This window comes from Chaetodon auriga, chromosome 10, assembly GCF_051107435.1.
Source record: "Chaetodon auriga isolate fChaAug3 chromosome 10, fChaAug3.hap1, whole genome shotgun sequence".
In the NCBI taxonomy this organism is placed as follows: Eukaryota; Metazoa; Chordata; class Actinopteri; order Chaetodontiformes; family Chaetodontidae; genus Chaetodon; species Chaetodon auriga.
Genome location: NC_135083.1, coordinates 21,919,199 through 21,940,232, shown reverse-complemented (window position 1 = coordinate 21,940,232; position 21,034 = coordinate 21,919,199). Strand labels below are relative to the sequence as shown.

At 40.9% G+C, this 21,034-nt stretch overlaps 1 protein-coding gene across 2 annotated transcripts in view; it reads right to left on the bottom strand.

Annotated features, from left to right (window-relative positions):
• The window catches only part of LOC143326520 (MICOS complex subunit mic25a-like), a 76,835-nt gene that overhangs the window by 35,151 nt on the left and 20,650 nt on the right, over positions 1-21,034 (bottom strand). Inside the window, exons 5-7 of one of the 2 annotated variants that reach the window (XM_076740098.1) lie at positions 19,336-19,359; positions 15,520-15,603; positions 1,207-1,277 (exon numbers count right to left, since the gene is read on the bottom strand). In XM_076740098.1, coding sequence (XP_076596213.1) covers positions 1,207-1,277; positions 15,520-15,603; positions 19,336-19,359 — 179 coding nt within the window. The remainder of the gene's footprint in view (positions 1-1,206; positions 1,278-15,519; positions 15,604-19,335; positions 19,360-21,034) is intronic. The other variant, XM_076740100.1, reaches the window with a different exon arrangement.

Genomic DNA, 21,034 nt, shown 5'->3' with positions numbered 1-21,034 from the left:
AGACCCAGGGCTGGACACAGAACACACTGGAACATCCTGTTTGACCTGCGACTGTCTTGGGATCCCTCAGGAGGAGAGGGAGGACACGGATGGGGAGAAGGGCCTAAAGGCTACCTCACTTAGCCTGCTGACACCGCAAAATGATCCAACACATCTGTAATAATCCCTAACAGCAAACAACTGCAGGAGTGCCAGTCGGTCAAAGCTTAACTATGAAGTCTGTCTTGATAATGTGATGGACCGTCACAATGGACAGCTTCAGTAATAGGAGTTAGAATTAAACGAATCATTTGAAACTGAAATGTGTTAATATAAGACAAAGTGCACCACAAAAAGCTGGTCACAACCTAAAGCCTGTCAGTAACAAAAAGGACACACTGAAGGACACGAGTGTTAATGTTATTTTGTCTGCACCCGTGAATACTTTCAGTTAGCTATACTGATGACCCGTCACTGGAAAGCACTGTTACCGGTGTGACATAAAATCTAACAGCAAGTCAAAGCCTGGACTCTAATAAGAATTTCAGCTGGGTGTTTTACAAACTGCAGTGGCAATAATTAGCTACCTTTTCCCTGGCTATGGCTCATTACAAGCCCACAGTGAGACGCAAGGACGGCAAAATCGGGTATTGTTAAATTCGGCTTAATTAAAGCAGCCAATTAAAACACTTATCACATTAGTCAGGTATGCTCTAGAGAATGTATGCACGTAAGTGGTTAAAAAAAAAATGAGGAAAAGAGCAGATCACTATCTATAGCTGCTTATTAGTGTGCTGTGTGTGCATGTTCACGTGTGAGTTGGTGGGTGTTAGTGTGTGTCAGAGGCTCCAGGGAATAATATCTCCTCACTTTTGGAACTGCAAATTAGCTTGTGACTGTGTGTGTGTGTGTGTGTGTGTGTGTGTGTGTGTGTGTGTGTGTGTGTGTGTGTGTTCGCGTATATGCGTGCCCATGTATTACTCACATTATGGGGACATAAATCTGTTTACATGGTCACATTGCGGGGGCTCGCCTTCCTCATGGAAACAAAACTCAAGTCCCTATAATGTCAATAATTAAATTTTGGGGTGACGACTTGGCTAAGGTTAGTGTAAGATTAGGTTAAGGTTAAACTTAGGCTAAGGTTTAGGGTTAGGCAAGCAGTGGTTATGGCTATGCAAGTGTCCCCAAAAGTGATGAAAACCTAACAACGTGTGTATGTCTCACCTCACGTTTCCTTCTGTCACGGCGGCAGCTTGGTGGAACTGCTCCTTGCTCTGTTTGTATCTTTCCAAATTCTAAAGGCACACAAGAAGACATAAACAAAAAGCATTAGTTGAGCCCTTCATGTAGATAAATATTTTAATGCATCATTAAAAGAACAATTTAAAGGAATACTTTGACAATTTAGGAAATACCCGTATTTACTTGGAAACAGGTAGCATGGCTCTGTGTGTAGGTGATAAAATGCTGCCCAGCCCCGGTTAAACCACAATTTGCCTTTTTTATACTTATTAATTCATCTTTGACAGCATATCTTTGATGGAACCTTTATTGCACACCATAAACACACATGCAGCATACTAACTCATCATTTGTAGCATCTTCCTTTTCTCCCTTGACTTTCCATTTCATGCCTTCCAGACTTTACAGCATAAGCCCCTTTGTGATTTATTAACTCTGACTTTCACCTGTGTTTTTTTTTTTTTTTTTTTTTTTTTTTAAACCAGAGCATTACTTTACTGGAACCACAAAGGAAACCCCAGGCCCAAACTCACTCACATTCTTTAAACACAGAACATAAGAGTGTGGAGGAGAAGTCTATAGGAAGGTTTTGCCATTCCAGACTCTGCTAGTGAAACAAAAGCTCAGCAGTAATGACTTGCGTTACTCACATTTTTTAAGAAATCGTGATTTCTGACTTTGCAGCTTGCCCGGTGAGCACCAAACCCAAACCAAGCAGGCAGGAGTATTATGATAAAACAAGCAGCTAATCCACAACAACTGCAGTCTTTCCTCTGCTGATCCTCCTTAGGCCTTCCAGCGCCAAGTATCCCTCCCAAATATTTAACCAGCAAACTGCACCAGCTGGGGATGGAAGGATGTCGGGGGAAGAAAAAAACAGAAAAAGCCAGAGGGCACGTGAGAGAAGAATAAAGAAAAAGAGGCAGCAGAAGGCATGAAGGTAAGAGGCGAGAGAATAGAGAGTGGAAAGAGAAGGAAGAGGGAGAGAGATTTGTGAACTGGGATTTTTTTTGGGTAAAGCAATTTGCCCCGACTACTTAGGGTTGGATTGGGCTCTGTATAAAATAAGTCTGCTGATGTGTGCATATAAGAAGGAGTGCAAAGTACAAAAGGAGTCCTGCCTGTGACTGATGTACACTGTCGCTCATACAGGGGCTGTTAAAGGGACTACACACAAGCTATGTATGGCTTATGATGGCTGGAAGAACATTTACATGTTACAAAATGTTCCTCTCAGGGGCAAAGCAGTGGGTGCTGGTGAGGGGCCACGACTGGCAAGTGACAGGCCACAGCAGCGGTCTTGGTCATGCCAAGTGACGGTCTGACACACAGAGTTGTGTTAGATGCCACGACCAACACTGAACCGCGATATTGTTTGCAACTGTGCAGCTAATAATAAAAATGGGATGGCTACCAACATGAATTCATTTCGACAGATGGGGCTTTAAGCCATTCAGTCCAAATACTGTAAGAGCGCATGAAAAAAAAGAGTTGCACTTCAATAAGAACAAATTAATGAACACTTTTAAAGAGCACTGACACTAAGGGCTCCATTTTAATTGGCTATCACAAAGCGCTAGGTATTATGTTCTGCATAAACAGGCAGACAACCGAGCTACAACAGTTTGTGTGTGGAGAGCAGCACATCTCCAATCAGAGGCTGGAGATTGATCAACTTATCTGGCCTGCTGTCTTCAGATGGCTGCAGGGATTAAACAAACTGAAGGAGAAGCTTTTCATACAGACGAGAGCAGCTGTAGACAACAGATATTGCAAGAATCACTTATTTCTGCTTTATGTGTGATTCTTTCACATAAAACGTTCCTGCGTTAACCACATTAAAGGTTCGTTGCAATGCTGATTTATTCAGTTTGATGTCATTTGACAGACTGACAGCACATCATATTTCCATGAAAATAAGAATGAAAAGAAAGAGCTGCCTTGTCTGAAGGAACCTCCCATCCGTGGCACGGGCAAAGACAAGTTCAAGGTGAAGAAAATACGAGGTCTGAGCGCTGCTTGGCTGGTCATTGTGACACCATGAAAACAGCCTTAGCCTTATCAACTCTCCCTAAGCCATAGGGAAGGAGAGTGGAAGAACTGACTCAGGAAATAAAGCATCAGACTTTTGAAACAGTGTCTCAGTGTACCCTCATTAGTGCTTCTTCAGTGTGAAAACTTTACCTTTAGTGCCCATATGAAATGGAAAAAAAATCTGTGCAGGTGCATGGCGACAACTCCTCATGTGCAGAGACAGAAATACCTTAAGTATATACATGCACAGTTTACCATAAATGAACACAGACATGCCTTTAATCACACATCTGCTAATGAATACGTCTGGCTGCTCTGCCGACTCATTAGACCTGTCAGTGAAAAGAAGGGCAAAGATGTAGCGCAATTTCACCGTTTGTTTTGTAATTATAGCCCACACTTATGCACATCTGTGGCTGTTTACAACAACCACATTGTTAATTCATCGCCTCTTCCTGTACCTGCGGTTTCTCAATCACCACCATTAAACGTCAGGGAGGTAATGAATAATTGACGTCATAGTGCTGCATCAAAAACGATCAAAGCCATCATTGACACACACTCTGACAACTAAACCATAAGAAATAAATGAATAAAAATGGATAGTGATAGGAGTAATTAATCCAAATTAAATGTGTTTTTGCCTTTGATCACACAGGTCACACCATGAGTGAAACTGGCAGACAAAAAATGTTGTAATATTTAGATTGCACCTCACCTTAACTTACCACCCTAAGTTCCATCTGGAAGCCATGAGTTTGGTCTGAGGTGCAGTGCGCATCTTATTTTAATAAATACTAGTTTATGTGTGGTGGGATGCATGTTGTTGATCCTCCATATTGTTTATCCAGAACATCTAGCCTCAGGAGTACTTATGAATATTTTGCAGGAAAGGCCAGAAAAAGATAAATCATGGAGACCGACCGACAGTGAAGGAAAGCAAACGTTGCTCGCTGAGAACATTTTATGGACACATTCTACTACTGTTATACAAGAACATCACTGGCATCAGTGTTGGCTTTGTTATTTTTTTTTTTCTAGATATGAGCAGGTTTTTGTAAATCTGGCTTCTTAGCCCAGGATTGCCCGCACACCTAATTCCAGTATGTGCATTTAAAGCAGCTAAGTATTTAGCTAAGCGTCTTAAATAAAATGTGAAGCCCAGAAATGTCAATGTCAAATGTCATTTTCACTTTAGAATGAATTATCCTTTTACCTTATTCAAAGGGACAAAGGAAGATGTGAGGCATCACTGGTTGCCGTGGTGATACTAATGAATTAAGGGGTGTTTGCTTGGTTTCTGATCCAGCAGCTGGCATCTGCAGTGTATCTCATTTTTCACAACTATTACCACCCCCCCCCCCCCCTCACTACTGCTCAACATGTTTCCTCCACTCTTCATTTCTGCTCCTTAAAAGCTTCTTCACCTCTATATGCAGAACATACACTGTGCCCTCACAGGCAGTCATTTTCCATCAGTCACCGCTCCTTCGTTATCCTCTGTGATAATCAAACACTCATATTATATTGGAACTATATTTTCCACAGAATGAAGATTACACTGATTTGCTGCAAAATAAGTAAAAAAAAAATGCTCTGAAAAAAAATCTGTTCAAAATAAAATTAAAAGATATCAGCAAAAATATTGTTATTTGCCACCACTCCCATCATTTTGTTGAATTCTTAATCTTTGTCATCTCAGTACCCCATTCGTCCAGTCCATACCTGCAGTAATACAATGGCCTTTGAGAAGTCTTAATTCTAATTGGCTGGCAGGATTAACTTGTAGCAGTGATTCCTCTACATTCATTTAGGAGCTGCGGGCCGCCATTCCTAAATCCTAGCCGCTGCTCCTTCAAATTTCTTTTTTATACACCACCGCCGCATGTCTCCAGCTTCACAGCAGAGTCCGACGTTAATTACTCGCGAGAGCGCGGCCTTGAAAGTGACATCACGTCAAGCACCCAGGCCCCAGGTCAGAGAGTCAGAGGAGTGTCGTCTAGGAAAGTAGGGCAGCAACTTACCAGAGAAAAGGTAGACTAATTAGCTTAACATAACTCATTATAGATTTTACAATTTAAATAGTCATTTACAAAATATTGATGGCCAGCTAACGTTACGTAACATATCGGTAGCTTAAGTTAATTGGGCCCGGAGCCAACTCAGTGTCGCTAACGTGAGTAAACTAATTGATAGCATTAAGCTAATATCTACACGCCATGATGACTGACTGCCTGATGACTGACTGACTGCATTTTCAGATGAGCTTGTTCAAATATTTCTCTAAGAAGAGAAAGACAGCTGATGAAGATGACGCTAGTCAGGTATCATTAGCCTTTTACTGACTCAGAAATGATGATGGTTAGGTAAAAAATCGTGTCCACACTTGTAATCAGAGGTGATGTGAGTGTAAATTATGTAACATTAATGTTGTCTGTAATCATATAAGACAAGTAACATCAGACAGGGAGGAGCAGTGGAACAAAGTGAAGGAGAGCAGAGTACAGCAGGGGGAGAGCCGAGTGAAGGAGCAGCCTCTGAGCCTGAGAGCTCTTCTATAAAAAAACCCAGAAAAATTCATTGTTCTGAGCCTGGGTGCTGACAATTAACCATTTTAAGTTGAAATTGTGATTTGGAAGAACTGAAAGAATTTAAAATCTCAGGAGCTGCATTTTCAGTTGTGACTAACAGAATTAAGAGCCCTAACAAGCTGTAGCGAGTGTAGTTTAACTTGGCAACTGTTAATTTCATTAGCTATAAGAAACACAGCAGCTGCGACATTTACTCAGCTGTAATGACTTCATGTTGATTCTGGAAGTTGGAAAAACAACGTCATTTACTGTGGAGGACCCAAACAACAGAGGCTGACATTTCTCTACTCTTACATAGCCAGCTACCTCTGAACTGGGCTACAGTGTACCCATCAAATCATCCTGTGAGTCAGACTAACATGTCTCTGATTTAATGCTTAAAACAGAGAGAGAGAGAGAGAGAGAGAGAGAGAGAGAGAGAGAGAGAGAGAGAGAGAGATAGAGAGAGAGAGAGAGAAAGAGAGAGGTTATTATTTTTATGTAATTCTATCACACAAGGCACAGGTTAAGGTTGTGATAATGCTTAGGTTTATTTTTGGGTTAGGTATTAATTATGTATTTTAGGTATTTCACAACAAAGAAAGACGGAGGCAACGTGGAATTGCAGCTTGGCAGGTGCTGTGGATCTACATATCCTATTACACCAAGGAGACCATAAATCAACAACATTTGAACCATTCTGCACAACTGCACAATTCTTCATGGTGTGCTTTTCACACCAAAAGAAATTATACATAATTAGACCTAATATTTACTAATTGATTCACAATTTGATTACTGGCTCATCAGGTCTTAAATTTTCTCTGAGTGCAAGAAAACTGACTAAAACCAGAATCAAAAATAAAGAAACAACTAAGACAAATGTTTCTTATTACATACTCTGTGCATCTTCTGATGATATGGAGTGTGGCTGTAACACATTCACCTGCAGAACTAACTCTATAAGCAAAAAGATTTACTGTGAGGTTCTCCCAAAAAAATGGGAGAATAAAAGGAATCTACACAGGCTTAATGAAAATCTGTAGAAAATGATGAAGATTAGAGATTCAGCATTAAGGAGATGCAGAAGAGACAAAAGATATGCTGATTTGTAAAGGCCTGAGGAACAAGAAGTGAGATAAAGTCTCTACAGCTCCTTTTTATCTGCAGGTAATGTAAGAGGCAGAAGGTAATAGTAAATTAATCTGGATAAATATTAATACTCTGACAACGAGGGACCCACATTTTCAATCCATCTTCAGCTCAAGGCGCAGAAAGATGAATTGAAGACAATACTCTTGTTTTCTTGATTTTGTTCTAGAGTTAATTAAAACTTTACAAATTGGGAACTGGCTGTTGTTCCTATAGATGCTGAAGGTCAGGTTTCTGATCTGGTTGCGGCCAATGAGACACAGGTGAACAAATCAGAATTTCGTTAGAAGCTCTAAATGTACAGATGTTTCCCAACATGATGCCATGCTTATTAAATTTACCAAAGACATTTTAACTCCACACATACCTGGCACATATATATATACTACAGTAGTCCCTAAAGACAGGAAACATGGCATTGTCACTCCTACAAACCACTAAAAAGTCAGCAATGCTAGACCCACAAGCATCCTGGCAGTACTGTCAACAGTTGCTGAGAAAGCTGTCATTGAACAACTGACTCAACACAAGCAATTTTGGTTCACATCACATGCAGTTTAGCTTTACAACAAATCATTCCACCGAAACAGCTACCTTACACGTAACAGAGCAATGAAAGCAGTTTCTCATCAAGGGTGAAAAGACTGACTTAATTACTGAATTTCAATATCCTGTCGTAATAATGGATCAAAATTTTTTTGGAAATCTTGTAAATTTTAGACAAATTAAAAAATGCCTTTCTATGAGTGCAGAATTTTATGCACACTCTTTCCTTTCCTTTTCCACATGTCCAATTTTCTTACATGTTGGGGACAGGCTACAGAAACAGTCCTTGGACACAAACCTTAAATATTCTGAATAAAAGCCAGTTCAGTATCATCACTAAAGAAACATCATCTTCTGAACTTTAAGCATTTTATGTTACATTCAAATGTGTGTCTTGCCTATCACACTCTAAATGGCTTGGCTAATTCTCCATGATGTGACTTTGTTTTCTTTCATTTGGAAAACTCTATAAAATCATTAAGAATATCGACTGTAAGAGGCTGTACTGCATCATTTCACTTCAGTGCATGTGGAGAGTCAGCATTCTCTGTGAAAGCCACAACTCAGTGGAACACCCAACCAGATGACATCGAGTTGAAAGTTCTTTCACCAGCTTTCAAATCAAATTAAAAGGTCTGCTAAAAGCAACTCAACTACGTCACCACTGACTGTGCATTTTAATTTATCTAACCTAAATTTGTTGCTGTCATGGTGTGTGTTTGTGTGTGATGGACTAATGTGTGTATGTTTTAAGTGTGACCTGCCAAGGGACTGGACGTAAAACCTACCTTTGACTATGTGACTAAGCTTGGTATGATACATCAACTGGTAATGCTCATGTTTAATAGCATACAAGTTCCCTTACATGAAATCAACAGCTGTGCAGTGAGAATCATGCAAAAAAATCTTTCTGATATTTGCATTAATCTGAACATCCAAAACCACCAACTCATGGCAGGAGGAAAAAGACGACCAACTACCAATGAATCAGTCCTTATCTCAACAAAATCTCCTCTTCAGGATCCCAGGAACAAACTAAATTTCTCGGTTTGAGACTCAATACAAAAGTTTGCAGACAAAAATGAACCCAAGGGACGCCTTTTGTTTCCAACAGACAAGCTTTGTGATTCTCTGACGGCTCTGGAGTTACCTCACGTGTCTGGCCAGTGCCCTGGTGTCAGCTCCAGGGAATGGTCAGCAGTTTGATGGTGGGTCCACAAATAGAGAGGGTGGAGTTGGAGTTTCAGCCTTTTTTTGTCAACCCTGCTCAGTTTCTCTAGCCTTGAGCCAGAGTAGGAGTTCCCAACATGCCTGGCTCTGTATTTCCTCATGCTTTACATCTAAATACGTGGGCAATGAGTACTGGACCAGGGCTAGAAATAAAAGCGAGGAGAAAAATAAAAAAAAAACAATGATGTCTAAGAAAACCACGGAAAACCACTGCTCATTACTTTTAAAGACAGTCATTGGACCTTGCAAAATATCAACACAATTGCACAGGACAGGAAAAAAATGGCCAGGAGTGTCATCAAGCTTAGCTGTGAAAAGGTGGTAACAGCTTTACTTTACAGTCATCACGGCCATCAATAGTCAAACTGATTTCTGCTTCCCTGCAGATGACTGCAGACATTCTCCCCACACCTATCTACACGTTTACAGCTACCCGTTAGACCTGATGTCAAGCTCAAAAGTAATTAGGTAGATTTATTTTGACTGTTTATTTCCGTTGCTGTTGGCTCATTACAGCAATGCAACTTTGTTACTGCTGAACTGGAAAAAACATAATTTGCAAGCTATCATATCAGGATAAACAGCCTCTCAGCCAGGCTACAACTGGTCAGAGAGGAGCATTGATAAGGTTGGTCTCTTGTGGCTAAAAGTTATTCACTTATTTGTCAAAGCAGCAAAAGGCCTAATTTTTGCAGACATCACAAACATTGGTCCACATGTGGGTGGCAAAAAAAAAAAAAAAATCCCTCACACACACACACACACACACACACACAGGGTGCTCTTTGATCCAACTGTAAAAGGAGAAGTCTTTTAACCCACACACACTCCCACTTCATCTAACCTTTTGGTCTGACCTGATGGTGGCAGTGGCATTCACTGAACAACACAAAAGATGGGGTCACACTATTGACCCTGGACTCTGTGTAGACTTGTGTGTGTGTACACTCTGTGTGAGCTGTGAGAGATCTGTCTGTGTGTCATATTCTATGTCCTACATGCTGTATGCATGTATGTATATTTGTATGGACTTCCATCTACTTAAGCATCATTCTTATGTCTGAATGTCTTGTATTTTGCTGCACTGTCGCCATTGAGGGGTCACAGAAGTCACTAATGGAACGCCTAGTCAGCTAATCGTTCTGACTAATAAGTGTTAACATTAGCTGGAACCCTACAGCGCACACAGACGACAGACTTATCCATGTTGAAATCCACTCTTTAATGCTAACAGACCTGCATCAAATTCCAGCAGGACTTAGCTTGTTGCGATGTGAGAGAGGAAGGACTGGGACAGAATGTTGTTGTTTCTTTCAGCAGACAGAGGAATTACAATGTAGAACTATAATTTGAAACAATAATTTGACATTTTTTTTGGAAATATGTTTATTTTCTTTCTTCCTGAGACTGATACCACTCTCATATGTGTCTGTTAAATGCAAAGCTACAGCAAGCAGCTGTTTCCCTTAGCATAAGCTAGCATAAGTAAAAACTAGCATGCATTTATCATAAGCTAACCAGCTAGCCTGGTTAGCATCTGCCTGCCTTGAAAGCTCACTAATATGTTAGCTTTCAATTGTACAAAAAACCTAAAAATGACAACTTGTAGTGTTCCTGGGCGTTATATGGTAGAATGTCTCTTGTCTGGATCTAGTGATGTTCTGGAATCTCTGCACGGTGACAACAGGACTTCAGTTATTGCGCCAAGGTTTTACACTTCTGTAAATGTAAGATAAAGTATAAAACATGCATTGTACAACCAAGAAGTGATATGTGTTTGAGTCAAAATAAAAGCAATTCAGCGACATGTATGCCGACACCTTTAGAAGTTTTGTGTCACAGCTAATCATCACATTTTTCTGTTTCACAGTGCCTTCCGATGGACACTTTGTACTTAAATTCCAGTGAATGTAGCTGGTTGTTGCTGAGTGTTTACCACTGTTGAAGAATATACACAAGCACTTTTTTTTTTTTGCTCAGGCAAAATAATGAGGCAACTGGAATGTAAGCCACAACTCTGCAATGTTTGGTAATGTTAACTTATTATGAAATTCATATCTTCATCTCCAGATGGGTGCAGCCTCAGTGGAAATATTGCTAACAAGCTAAACTAATAAGCAGATTCGAAGCCCTCGCTGCAGCATATTGAGCAGATAACTTTCCACAGGATGAAAGCGTTAAACTTTGACTCGGTCTACATAGGGCCCAGAGTGCATGCATTTCCATAAGAAAGTGCAACACAGCAGAAAAGTGAAGTTTTTAATACAGCATTTAAAAAAAAAACACTCACATACACACAGAGTGTAGTGTCTGTGTGTATATATATGTCATAGGGTGTGTGTGTGTGTGTGTGTGTGTGTGTGTGTGTGTGTGTGTGTGTGTGTGTGTGTGTGTGTGTTTGCTTGCACGCCATCTTAAATAAGTCCTCTGTGTCTCTGTTTGACCAAGGAAAAAAGGTAGTGCCATTGGCATTATTTGGAGTAAAGCAGTGTGTGTGTGTGTGTGTGTGCCTCTGTGTGCGTGTGTGTGTTCAGTGTGCAGATATTTCTGGTGCACTACGTCGAGGCCCCTGCTGACAGCGTGTCAAGCAACCTGTCAGACTTGGAGGAGGATTATTATCTCCTTCTGTACGCTCTATTTCCACCAGCTTCAAACTATACTATGACAAGAGTGTGTGAGAGGGAGAGCGGAAAAAGACAAAGGAAGAATTGGGTAAAAGGTGCATGTGAAACTAACAAAAGCTATTTGCCCACATCAAATAAATGTTACCACTGCTTTCCTTGTGCTGACATTTTGCAAGAAGTGGAAAGACGGAGATTATCCAACACGAAGACTTCTGGATTGTCAAAACAGTAGAAAAGGGTAACTGAATAGAGCCGGACAGTGTTTCAGGTCCTCTGCGTCAGCTGAACCACATATTTCATGTTTTCTCAATACAAAAACACTCAGGAATATCACCCACTCATCAAATGCATTTCCATACACTTTATATTACAAAACTCGGCATCTCACCCTCTTAAAAATCTGGTTAATTGCAAACCTTTCTTTTCATTTCCCAATGTATTTTTGTCAAACACCTAATGTCAGGAGTTTTTGTTCCATCCCACTCATGTCAATGCAAAGGGTGAGAAACCATCATCATCATCATCATCAGCCCAGCTCACTTCGACTTGACTCATCTTGGTTCAGTTCAGCAGAGCCGTTTGACAAAACTAAACCTCAAGCACTGAGAACATTTTGAGCAGTCAAACAGACCAAAACCAAGGCATTACATGGCTTCTGGTGCAAACACACATAGAAATTCCTGCATTTACATATACAGTACACATGCACCTGAGTATACTGTATGCATGCAAAACTCATCTTTCTCTCTGTGTCTGTCTGTCTCTTTGCACACACGTACACATACCCACACAGAGGTCTGTCTACAAACATCCTAAGCCCAGCAGCAAACACAGCTTGTGCCACCCGTATGTCAGCCTGCCAGTCTTCGACTCCCTCTGCAAACCCAACCTGTTCCTAATGAGACTAACACAAATAGCCAGGCATCTGACACCAAGACCTGTGTGTGTGTATGTGTTTCCAATGAGTGGAGAGACTACTCATAGAGGTAATAAATGTTTATTTAGGCTGACTGCATGGTAATTAGAATACAGATTTTGTGTTATAGCGATGTAAGCTCGTCTGTCTGTCATTTAAACTGGACAGCTAAGAATCAGGGATGGATGGAGGGAAGGAACTGTGGAAAGAAAGACTTCTTGCTTCTCTTCTCTTCAGCAGACAGGATTGAACACACCATGCCTAAAAAGCCCAAACTTCAGATTTAACCAAACAGAAAAAAAGCCTATTGCTCGAGTCAGTGGCCACCAAGAACTCTATCCGCTTATGGTAGCTTATGGCAGACACTAAACATAACCTCTACTCACATGCACGCTCTCACTCATGAACACATTTCTTTCACCCACTGTGTCACTCATCAGAGATTTATTCCAAACTTGGATTGAGCTTTTTTTCCTCCTTTACATTTTCCAACGGCAGTCACAAATAAGCAAAAGACTGACGACATTTAAATGAACACAAAAGCGAATAAATTAAAGTCCAGCTGAGTGTGAACAACTGGAACACTGCAGTGCTGGCACTCCAAAGTTACCGTTTCCCCACGAGACTCCAACTGCTCCCGCCGCTCTCTTATTGCTGAACAGGCTTGAATTATCCACAGTAAACAGAATATAATGCTTAGATTTTACACATAATTTCCTGTAAAGGTCTTCCCCATCTAAGAACTAGATAACAGCTCCCCCCAGAGAGCTTGTGTAAAGGTCCTTCTGTGTGGCGCTTGCTGAGACTGAGACTTAACTCAAGACCAACAGCTTCCATACCTTTTCTGCCTGGTAAATGTCAGACAGATGAAAGGGAAGGAAAAAGCTTGTAAGGGCTCTCTGGAGATGCTCAGGCGGGCTAAAATCCCCTTGAATCACATTTACAGACAAGCCTTGAGCACTGCTAATACCTCCGATTTTATGTGTACTGCAGTGCAAGTCGTGGATTTCCTCATTTAAAACTACATGCAGCAAATACGCAGCACATAAACAAACTCATGTGTCCCATTGTCTCCGCCATCACGCTGGACATTAACAGTAGTGCAAGACTTCTCCCACTCCATAAACATTAACAGCTAACTTGCTAGCTAACAATTAACATTACGTGATAAGCACAAGCAGCTAAACACCATACGGTATAAGCATTAATACAGGCGTGTTTGACAGTTTGTAAGCATATTGCTGAATAGTGTTAGCTAACCACATACAACAGGAATGTGTTTCTGCGGACACGTAAAGAAGTGTTAATTTGTCAGAATTCTTTATGGAGTTTGGCATGATATTTTCTGCTGCGAGCGCAGGGAGCTTCCGCTTAATTCCCGCCACAGAAAGACGAGGGAACTGCTAAAGTACAGTAAGGTTGTCTGACATTCATTGACTGTGGTTAGCTGTTGGTTTGGTTAATGTTTTACTGTCCAATAATGTGAGTTTTTGATTACTGATCAGGCAAATTTTCAGCGAATTGTACTCAGTTTCTAACGGCAGTATTCCCTTCGTGTACATGTTTTTAAAGTACTTTCCAAAACATCGTGTGTGTGATGGTGTTATTATGCAGCCGCTTGATGAAACTTAAAAGCTGAGCATTGTCATTGCCCTTTTTTTTAGCTTCCATTTTATACGTAACTATAATTTATTTACCTAGAAACAGCTGATATTTCTCTGTGTGACATGACCTCCTCTTTGTGAAAACTGCTGCTGCTCCATTTTGTCTTCATAATACTTAACTATCACTCATTGTTACTGCACCATTGACCACTGAATTCCAGGCCTGGTGCTGGACTTACTATCATATTCTGCTGTAGCAGCTAATTGAAATTCACCTTAGACACGTTTGCACATTCAAATGTAAAAGAATGTGGCTGAACATGGTCCCCACTGCATTGGCACTGTACAAAAAAATCCTCAAGGGTAGTATTGCTGTAATGCAACGGTATTAAGACCAAAAAAGTGTCCAATTTGAAACGGTTTCAGTGTGAAGTGTGATCGTCTCTGTCATACCACCTATGAGTGTTAGAGCTTTGTTTTTACAGCAGGTGCATTGGACCACACAGAGTCGGCTTGTGCCATTCTGTTGCAAAATTTCCATTATGAGAGTTACAACACAGACCATTTATGTCCATTCACTTTCTGCCATTGCGCAGCAGCTGAGAGACTTTGCATAAAATCATGAGGATAATTACGGTGTGTGCATGTTGAAATGTCTCTGCGCCTGCATTTGTGTCACTACGTTATACTGCGTGCGTGTGTGTTTGACTGAGGGTGTTTTTACACACACACGACCCATCTAAAGTTTGAAGCTTGATTCAGTATAGTCAGAGAGGACCACTCTATATTCTTGAATGGTCTGTCATGCTTTTAGGCTGTAGGAAGTCCTCTTTACAAACAGATGATATTTTGTATGAAGGGTTTGCAGAGAAAGTGAGGTTTTGTACACAGACAGCAAAACGTTGGTTCCACCAGGCTGATAACTGAAAGGGCAGAAAGAGACAAAATACCTACGAGCAACAGCTAACAAGAATGTAAGAAATCACCAGCCAAAGAAACCAGAAGCTCAGCATCAAACTGTGCAGAATGAAACAGGAGCAAGTTCCTGTTTCAGTGTCAAGTGCACAATAATGTCTATAAGAAGCTGGAATCAACAGGCGGGTTTCTGTAGCAAAGCTAAACTCAAAACTTCAAAATAGAAATAAAAACTGGAGGTTAACATGAGTGGAATCAGATCACTGAAAATCAGCTGAACATGGAGTGAAAACTCAGTGGACTGCAGAGGGCCCAAAGAAAAACAAGCTCTTAAATATTTCGAGCCCAGTTACACCAGCGTGGTTCTGCAAGGATCCAGGGTCACCTCTGCTTCTCTGGACTGGAGAACAAATTCTAAATCAAAGAGTATTTGGAGGAAAAAAACGTTTTCTCCCATCATGCAACACCGTGGGAACACGAACTAAATGGAAGTTTGAATTATCTAATTGTTCCTCGTTTGGGGCCGAGCTATTTCAAATGTAAATGATACATTTGGTGTCTGAATCGTAGTTTTTATCTATGTAATAAGTAAAGGAAAGAAGAAAAAACATCAATATTCAGTAACTGACAATTCCAAACTTTTGTGAAAGCCTCTAATGAAGTCTAAACGCCTGTGTATGTGAGTGTTTGTGTAAATGTTGTACCCTCTCCTCCAGTTGTGCCAGCTGCTCCTTGTAGAAGGCATCCAACGCTTTCAGCTGTAAATCTTTCTTCTGTAGCTGCTGAGCCTGCAAGAGGGCGCACGCACACACACACACACACACACACACACACACACACACACACACACACACACACACACACAACGGAGGGGATTAAACACAGAGTAAAGCTGTGTTGTGAAGCTGTAAAGCCAACTTTTGGTTCACTTTTGTTTTCTTTGATGATTTGTAATTAGATTCCTTGAAATTTCAATGACAGTATTCTGCTTTAGTTCTACAGGATGATGCAGTTTGACAGTGGTTCCCATCTGGAGGTCGAGACCCTCGGAAGTGGGCACAAATTGTGACAGGCTGCTGGTTCTGGAAGCGTCTATCCTTCTGTATTTCCATTTCTATTTTTTCTTTAATCCATAGACCTCAAAGTCACTGAAAAGCAGAAACACTGGATTCTCCCACATCACGTAATAATTCTCTTCTCTGTTTATGTTCTGGTGATATTTCATGTTATGATGTTTTTACCGGTTTTAGTTATTTCAACTCTCTGAGAAATCATGTTTTGCCAAGCTTGGCATGGCAGACAGCTCTAAATACTACAGCACTCATGAGCCTTGACCACCGTTGCTGCCGAGCAGAAGCCAGATCCTCGTTGAACAAAATGTGGCGCCATGAATCTAAAATCAACCCAGAATCCAAAAGTGAATCGATTTAACCTCCGATCGATCGATACATCAGTGTTCTCAACAACGCATTCTTTAGCTTTCACAAGTGAATTTGAAAGCCTGTGATTGGATGTCTCTTGTCGATATGCACCTCAGGAGTATGCAGGGATGTACCTTCAGCTTTTTAATAAAACATGTTGTCTAATACGGCTGTTTCACGTCCATCCGAGCTGTAGAAATACTCTGACTGTGAGTCACGTAACACTGTCAGTTGGGAAATAATGAATTTCATTTTTACTTCCAGAAGCAGGGGTCCCTCAAAACTCTGTTTGTGCTACACAAAATAACGTCTTCAAATACTGTGTTCAGCCTTTCCGCTAATCTTAGCCTTTTTCTTATGGGATCAGTACGTATTTTAAAAAAAGAGAGCCAGGAAATAATCAGGCAGCGCTGCAGTACTGTGCACACCGTCACCGCACTCTTCTACTGCTTTGATTTAATCCAGCCAAAGGATGTCAACAACCCCGGTGATTTGAACAAATATATTTTTGGGTCATTTGTCGGAGCTGGTTGGCCTAATGGCAAAACAGATCCTTTTTGGCTCTTTTTGTTTAATTTTAACAAAGGAGAACAGCTCTGACAGAAAGGTTTATTTCCTGCAGGAGTAATTTCAGATGGCAGGTACGGAAGAAATGAGAGATGACTCCATATCAGACACATTATTCACACACACACACACACACACACACACACACACACACACCACTTCTGACGCTTGTTTCTGTCCAAGGTTTAAATGTAAAATAAGCTGCCTTTGGCCTTCAAAACGTCTGGTTTCATACCATGGAAAACTGAAGGGACTGGTCTGCGCTGTAGTCCTTTTTAATCCCTGTAATCATAACACATGCTCACACATGTGTTATGATTACTTTGACTTCCTGCCATCTATACTACCTTGACATTAACATGGCATACAGTAGACGGATCCATTTATTAAAGAATGAATGAAGCCAGTGCGGATCAGGAGAACAGCTAATTGATTTCTGGCAGACTGCATAGAAAAGATACATACACAACACACACACACACACACACACACACACACACCACTATGAAATACACCCAGTACAGATCTGTGTTAGAATGACTTAATTAAAGCAGTGCTGGAAGAACATGCAACATATTCAACACGTATGAAAGTACTGAAGAGTTTATGAGTAATACAGCAAGTTCAAAGTGAAAGCTGTGTTTAGGGCCTGGAGGCACCTGCACATTCATATACATACACATACCACCATGATACCCAAAGACATCCAAACAACTGGGCCAAAACACACAAACTCTTTTCTGACTGTGCTGTGGTAACTCCAGCAGGAAGACACCTTACAGCGTAAAAAAAACTCCACAAACAGCGAGCCACAACCCTCAAATTACATCTCTTTGAAAATCTTCCCTTTCCATCTGCCTCTCGCTACGCACCCACCCATCTACCCGTCCCTCTCCATCCACCCATTGTGCCAGAGTTTGCGCTGGCACAGAGAATCGTGCCACACACACCGTGTCACCACAGATCATATGTTATTTTCAAGTAGTTATGAAGCACTGAAGGTGACAAGCTTACACATGTTCACACAAACAAGCGAATGCACAGGTGTGAGAAAGCGGACTGACAGACTCGTACGCACACAGGCAAGCTCATCTTCACACTGACTGAGTGATAGGAGGAAAAACTGAAAACCGAGGGGACTACACAGAAGAAAGAGATGAAAAAGAGGAGAGGAAACAAAACAGAAGAAAGCAGAAAGAAATGAAGAGAAAGAGGCAAAGTGGAATTGAAACTTTGTCTTTTAGTTAGCATTTTCACTCCGTAAGCTCATTCAAACAGGTAATCAGTTCTTTGTTAAATACAGTCCACAGCTGGAGACTGCTCGTGGCAAAATAAAATTTCAATTCAATAAGTGTGATCAGTGGCAACTCGCAGAAAAATGACTAATCGCAAGCCATCTTAACAGCGCTGAACTCTGGGGGAACAAAGAGTCAGGAAGTCGAAAACGGAGGAGGCGATGACAGCTTATTGGCCGTGCTGCACCACCCACTTTGATGTAGCCTCCTCTGTTGAAGTACAAACTGCTCCACACAAGAGGAGTTGATGGTACAAATACTTCTGAATAAACGATGTGAACTTAATGTCCCACAAGTGACTGAGCTATCGAGCTTGCTAACAACCAGTTAGTGAGCTTCCCAGCTTGGAGAGCTTTCTCCCCCTTTTCAGTGACTTTTTATTGAACGAAATGATGTACAGCCCCTACAACGTAATGCCCAGGCAGAGTTAACGGCACAGCACAGGGAAGAATAGAAAAAGCTTGGAGAGTTACTGTGACTACAGCTGGTGCAATATGTTCCCTGCCAGCTAGCGCGTTAGCAGTTAGCCCTCTAGTCCTGCAAGTAATCCCTGAGTCACAAAGCTTCTACAACCACATATTGTACAAAGACGTGCAGGTGATTTTCACTGTGTCGCTGTTTCTGCTGCAACTGATTGCATTTTTTTTTAATATTAAAATGTGTTTTTTGTACTGTCTTTGTGTCAATCCTAAAAATACTGTCTTACGCTGCACTATTCACATCATTTTGTTGCAACCTTCTTCTCTTTCTTCTTCTTGCAAAAAAGGAAAGTTTTATTTTCAGTGATTTATAAATACTGGCTCTGCAGACAATTCAGACAGTATGGAAATATGTAGGATAGAGAGAGATGAAAGGACAGAGTAAGATGGACTGATGGAGGAATGAGGAATGGGTAAACAAATGGGAGGAAGGGATGGAACTATTTGGATGGATGAGGAGCAAAGAGCATGGAAGCAGGAGACGCTGAGGACTGAGAGCGGAAAGAAGAAAATAAATGTGAAGAGGAAGGGAGCAGGGACGGGTTTACTTTACACACATTTTCTTGTTTCCCTTGTAAAGGATTTCATTTAAAGAGAAATTATTGGGAGTAATCAGCATGGTGTTTGTGGTTTCACCCTTTTTAGGTGACATTCAACAAGAGGACAGTGGTGAAAGAAAACACTGTGAGGGATCGACAGCAGTGGGATGGATGGACGGATGGATGGAGGGAGGGTGTGAGGGTTATGACGAAGCTTACCATTACTTGCATCTCATCTGCTGACTAGAGAAGTCGGGAAACAGAAAATAGAAAGAAAAAGAATAGGTAGACAAAGAGAAGAAAGAGAGGAGGAGGAGGAGGAGGGAGAGAAGCACAAAGAGTAAGAAAATATAGCTCAACACAAGACACAGTGCTTGGCTGAGGGCTGTTACATGATTCATAATTTACTTTACTTTACTGCCATCAATTCCAATTAATCACCTTATTGATCAGATGAAACTCTAAGAGAAAATTAAAAAAAAGCACAAAGTCCACCGGCAGGTTTCAACATGTCTGAACCTGCTTCAGCTCACACTTAACAATTAGAGAACATATTTATGTATTTCATCTACAAGACCATTGAGAGGTCTATGTCCAAACGGATTATATGGAAATGATGTTGCATTGAAAACTTATTTCAGATGAACTTCTTCAACCACACACCCAGTGGCAGAACACATCTCCATATTCATGAAGTTTGTCAAACTTAGAGAAATGGCGTTTCAATTCCAGCAGCAATCCACAAGTTTGCAAAGAAGCCAAATATGCCACGCAGCATCTTCAGGGAGCGTGTATGAACGGGTGCATGATATTTATATACATGGCATGTTTGGTTTGGATATTCCACTTACTGTCAGCATCACAGAGCTTCAATAGGGTGTGTGAAAGAGCAAATAATATGTTCTAGTGTGAAACAGTGTAAGGTGTGTTGGAAGTGTTGGACAGTATTGTGTAGAATGTTAAAGATTCCCTCCAGACAGCAAAATACTCTGCTTTGAATAATAATAAGTATCTGACACAATTTCTTTCCACCCAAAAAGTTAAATTACCTTGTTAGAAATTCTCAGAATTACATCTTCCTCTGCTACCTTGTTGAAAAATTCAGAATGTATGAATATGCAAATATTTTTCATTTCGAAAGTTGAACTGCTGAATAAGATGAGTCCTTCTCCACTGAACAGTCCATTCTCCATGCGTGCCCCGGAGATTTCAATGTTTCTGCATCACACTGGTGTAAATTGCATATACTAGACCAAGATTGGCTTCCGAACTGGTTGTGATATCCCACATTCTGGCTCGTACATGCACGTCTTATATTCAGGTTTAGAGTGAGCACAGAGAAACTTTCCCCCTTCAGGAGATGAATGTGAAGACAGCCTTCCAGTGTCAAGCTCTGCACATGCATCTGTCCGCACAGTGAAGCTCAGACAAACAGATGAAGCAATAAGCAAAACGCACTTTGACATTGTCAGTCTCATGTGTGACCTCAGAGACACAACCACAACAGCACAGAGCGGACCTGAACAGACTAACACTTACAACAAGTTCTATTCTCATTTTTCAACTCAATATAAAATCTTGGTAAGCTAAAGACTTCATATTCACAGAAGTGAAATATGAATTTGCCAGCACAAAGAAAAAAAAGCTTTCAACTTTGGCCTACACTAAAAAAAAACATGATAACACAAACAACCGCATCGACCGCTTTTATTTTCTTCATCTCAAATGTACCCACACTTCTCTTATGTTTGCGCCGTCCAGATGCAACCAAGGCGACGGGTTAATAGATTTTTTTGACTCAATCCTCATTGGTCAAACACGGCTGTTGATAGACTCTCAGAAACAACTCATTTGGAATAAGTTAAACAATCAAAGCGCAGCAGCTGCGCGTGCTAACAGAATAGCATTCAGCCTGTAT